This window comes from Tupaia chinensis, unplaced genomic scaffold (assembly GCF_000334495.1).
Source record: "Tupaia chinensis unplaced genomic scaffold, TupChi_1.0 Scaffold000673_1, whole genome shotgun sequence".
Taxonomy (NCBI): Eukaryota; Metazoa; Chordata; class Mammalia; order Scandentia; family Tupaiidae; genus Tupaia; species Tupaia belangeri.
Genome location: NW_006160196.1, coordinates 280,517 through 285,139, shown reverse-complemented (window position 1 = coordinate 285,139; position 4,623 = coordinate 280,517). Strand labels below are relative to the sequence as shown.

General features: G+C 54.7%; 1 protein-coding gene across 8 annotated transcripts in view; it reads right to left on the bottom strand.

Annotated features, from left to right (window-relative positions):
- Positions 1-4,623, bottom strand: part of VRK3 (VRK serine/threonine kinase 3) — a 43,974-nt gene that overhangs the window by 8,599 nt on the left and 30,752 nt on the right. For all 8 annotated transcript variants that reach the window (XR_003551370.1, XM_027776451.1, XM_006160118.3 and 5 more), the window contains 2 exons: positions 2,979-3,111; positions 1,550-1,670 (listed from right to left, as the gene is read on the bottom strand). Coding sequence is in view for 7 of the 8 variants with exons in the window: in XM_027776451.1 (XP_027632252.1) it covers positions 1,550-1,670; positions 2,979-3,111 (254 nt within the window). In the remaining variant the exon portion in view is untranslated. The remainder of the gene's footprint in view (positions 1-1,549; positions 1,671-2,978; positions 3,112-4,623) is intronic.

Below are 4,623 nucleotides of genomic sequence, written 5' to 3'. Positions count from 1 at the left end.
AACGAGTGAGACAGCTGCTAAGAACTGGGGCGTGGCGGACTCTGCACACCTTCCCGATACGCTCACCTCTCCTGGGCTCTGCCGAGACGTCCCCAGGGCGCACCTCCCTCCATCTTCTCTCCTGCACTTCAGACAGGGGGGCGACCAGCTCCTGACGGCCCCCGGACAACGCTCACTCCACTCGAGTGCATCAGGTCCCTAGTTAAACCCCACCCTCTCGACCTGCAGGACTGCCCTGTGTCCAGCTGGATGTGGACCCGCACCTCACACTTCCCCTCGGCCCAGAGCCCTGCTGTCCTAGGGAGCTGACCCGCACCCCGCACTTCCCTGTGGAGGGCTGCCAATCTGAAAACATGTGATTAGAACATGTCGCCTGGAGACGCGTGCGGAAACGTGCCTCCGTAAGCTGCTCTACACACGGAAGCTGTTGTCAGTGGCTGTCTTCCTGTCGCTGATACCAAGACCCCATACTGCCCAGTATCGGCTAAAGGAAGTCACATGCGTTTATCAGGTTACCCCCCAAAAAGATCAGAGAAACTATACGGCGAGCGCCCCGTCATCTTCACATCTTCAGACGATTTACATCCCAAACACCCCCCAAAAAGATCAGAGAAACTATACGGCGAGCGCCCCGTCATCTTCACATCTTCAGACGATTTACATCCCAAACTGGCTTTGCATTCCGACTTCTCCTCCCTCATTCTCTCTGCATTCCACTTCCTTCTTCCCCATTCCTTTGATCCCATTTTCCCCTTTCCCCATTCTCTGCCCTTTGAAAGAATACACCTGAGGCTGCTTCTGGTCGCAACTTCTCCATCAGAGAGGCTGTGCCACCTGATCCTCGCTTTTCTGTACGTGTGTCTTTGTGTGTTTGTTATTGTGTCTATTTCTAACCCGCAGTCTTCCCCACTCAGAGACACGTGTTCATGCCGAACTGGTCCCAACACTTCCCCTTGGTCGAGTCCCGCGGTCCTCGGGGCTGACCCGCACCCCGCACTTCCCCTTGGCCCAGAGCCCTGCTGTCCTCGGGGCTGATACACACCCTGGATTTCTCCATGGGCCCAGCCGCCAGCTGTAACAGAACCGGCAGGACCAGGTGGTTTTATACCCAGAGCTGAAGCCCCGGATCCTGTGGCGCGGCCACTGGCTGGGGCCAGCTGCTGACTCAGGGCCTGGGCCTCGCCGGCCCGGTGCCGGTCAGCCCTGAGTGAGCAGGAACAGGCTGTCCTGCACACCGTCAGCACCTCCTCGGGCCTGGTCCGGTGCTAAGCACTGCATTCCTGGCCCCCGAATCCTCTCGCAGCCCCGAGAGGTGGGTGTGCACAGGCTGAGTGGCTCACCCGGGCGCTCATACTGGGGGCCAGAGTCTGGCCCAGGGAGCACAGCCCCAGGGCCTGGTCTCTGCCTGCCAGAGGGACACCAGAGCACGTGCCTAAGATGCACGAGGCCTCTGGCTGTCATGTGATATGCCACCGCCCCTTCCTTCCTGCACCCCAGGGGTTCCGAGCTCTGTCAGGGCAGCGCTGGGTTCTCTGACCCCCAGACTCACTTTTGTTTCTGCTTCATGATCTCCTCGGTGTTGGGAAGGCACTTTGTCCAGGGCAGGAACCCATAGAGCCACTTCAGCATGCAGTAGCCCAGGGTCTGCAGGTCGCTGCGGCGGGAAGGCGCTGTGGAGGGAGTGCAGCTCAGCCAGGAAGTGCCACTCACTGACACGCCCACCCTCGCTCGCTCGCTCACTCGGCCTGTCCAGTCCAGCCGTGGGGACAGTCGTGGGGACAGTCTCATCGGCTCTCCCCCGCCCACCCTCACCTCGTTCTCCCAACCACTCCTGCCTAAGTAACTGTATCTCCCCGTCAGGAGCCCACACCCTCCTCTGGTTCCTGTCACACGCTGGTCTACCAACTCTGCACCCGTATGCCGGGTCCTCTCTCGTTCTGAAAACCCAGCCCTTGACACCTAGTGGGGAGACGAGCATGGAGCAGGACTGTCTGACTACAAAGGAGACAGAACAGCGCCAGGGCCCGGGCTGGGTCAGAACCCAGCCTGTGGGGAAAGGTGGGGAGACTGAGGCTTGACCTTCCCTTCACATCTTGACATAATTCAGGTGATTTTCTGCGTAAATGATCAACACACAAGTCAAGAGTGTTGCCCATGTTGACTGTCTCTCCCCGATGCGGGAGGCAGAGACACCATTCCTGCCTGGGTACTCGGTCTGGGAGGACGTGGGCAGGTAGGTGGATGGCCATCATGTAAAGGCATTTAAGAGGGGGTTTGGTGATGTTGCTGGACTCCCGCATAGTTGAGTGTGGTTAGAGTCCCGGACCCAGCGGCTTTAAACTCATGCCGGGCGTGAGAGTATGTGTGTGGCCAAAATCCCCAGAGGAGAACAGAGATGGGATTGCTGCATGGCCATCCCCACTCGGGGCGATTTCTTGCTCTCTGTCTCTCTGGTGAGAGTGCACGCTCTATAGCAAAAACCTGGCTTAAAAAAAAAGAATGAGGGGGCTTGGGAAATCCGCCCTGGGCTGGAGGAGTCTGCCACCCCCGCCGAGGCTGGACCCCGGCACTGGGCGCTCTTCCCTCTCTGAACATTCTCCTGAATAATCCCTCCTCTCCCAGGGCTATCGCTGGTAACTCCTGAGACACTGCACAGCTCACGGCTTCCCTTCACTCCCACACTCCCCGGGGTCAGCCAACCGCTTCCCAGCAGCCCCTCCTGGCTGACTCGGGAGACTCTCATCTCCCATGCCTACACAGGATCCAGAAGCCCAAATTCTAGAACTCAGGACTTCCCTGCGTCCAGCTGCCCTGAACCTCCTCTACGCACAGTCTTTGGTGAGGCTGGGACACCGCACACGGCCCGACCTAGGCTACGGCACCTAGTGCCCCTCCTGTCTGCTCACTGGCCGTCGCAGCCGTGAGCCCCAAGGGCTGCCCTTGCATGAAGGCCTATCTCCCGACCCTGGGCCTTGTACCATGTCCCTTGTGCAGGTCCATGCTAATGAACTCGAGGTCTCCCTCATGGGGGCTCCTGCTGCCTTCCACACAGGCCACGTGTCTGCCACTTGGGCAGTAGCGGAAGGCGAAGCTGTAGCCCGCCAGGGTCACCTGCGGACATGGGGAAGCCAAAAGACCACAGGTTAGATGCGAATACTCTGGAGTCAGGTTTTCATCGTGTGCAATCAGAAACAGCCCATCCATCACAGGTGACATTTTCTTCTTGTAAGACAGAGGCAGCAGGTGGCGTGGCAGATAAAGTGCTCAGTCACATGGCTGACTGCGGTTCGAGTCCCAGGGCAAGTCACTTTAAAAATCACAACAAACAAATAGGTAATAAGTAAACATTGAGAGAGAGGGAGAGAGAGGAGAAAGGGAGAGAGAGCAGGTCCTTTTGACAGGCCTTGCTGGGTTGCCATCTCCTGTAAGAAGTCCCAGGTGTGCGCGATCCATCCACCATGTTCAGGTCAGCCTGGGGACCACGCCTGTGCTTCCCACGTGGCTTTAGCCTCCCCAGTAGGGGCACTATCAGTGTATCACTGCGGCTGGTTTACAGATGACATTTTAACTTACAAAACTAAGTCGTGCTTGGGACTAGCAGATGACATGGTAGTTACATCACTGGACTCCCACATGGCTGATTGTGGTTCGAGTCCTGGACTGGGAGGCTTGAAACGCACACAAGGTGCATATGCGTGCATGCCCAAGATCCCAGGAAGAGAATGGAAGAGAAGGGATTGTGGCATGGTCATCCATCCGAGGGGACGATTTCTCACTTTCCCTCTCACTGTGTCTGTCTCTCTCCAGTGAGCACATGGCCCTAAGGCAAATGCCTCTATTAAAAAAAGAAAGAAAAAGAAAACTAAGCCAGGCTCAGTAAAACTACCAAACAGAACAGAAAAGTGAAAAGAACACAAACCAACCATCCAGGTTTATCCCTAGCACCCCCCAACCACTGCCCAGAAGTAATCACCAATAATACTTTCTCTTTTTTAGAATTAAAAAAATTTTTTTCCAGATGTCAGATGCTCTGGCCGGAGACAGACAGTCTTAGACTCTGGGAGAGGGAGAAAGCACCCCATAATGGGCATGGCCCTGCTGCAATCTCTCTTCCTCTCTCATATCTTCTCCATCCTCTGAAACTTTGGGGCATGCACACGAGCACGTGAGTGGCAGTCCTCAAGGCCCCAGGTCCAGGACTCAAACCGTGTGGTTGGCCCTGTGGGATTCAGCTTCCTTAACCACCAGGCTGTTGGCTCATCTTACTAGGAACTCGTTACTTATTTATCATCATAATCTTGTTTATATGACATTGAACCACATATAACTTTACAGTGTACTACATTTCTTTTTCCCGAAGGAATACCACGCATATCAGTCAATACAGAGACATTAAAATCCCATTTCATCATCCAATAGCTTTTCATTATTTTTCCCAATCATTACTATTATTATTCCAATTATTTTTTTAAACAGTCAATTGCTATGTCTCATTTTGCTTGTAAAAAGACTTTACCCATCATGAAATACTTCTCAGACCAATCCAGTTGAGAATACTATACACATCATCATCAACAGGTAATAAACCATATCTGTGTCCTACTAATGTCATGCCTCTCTATT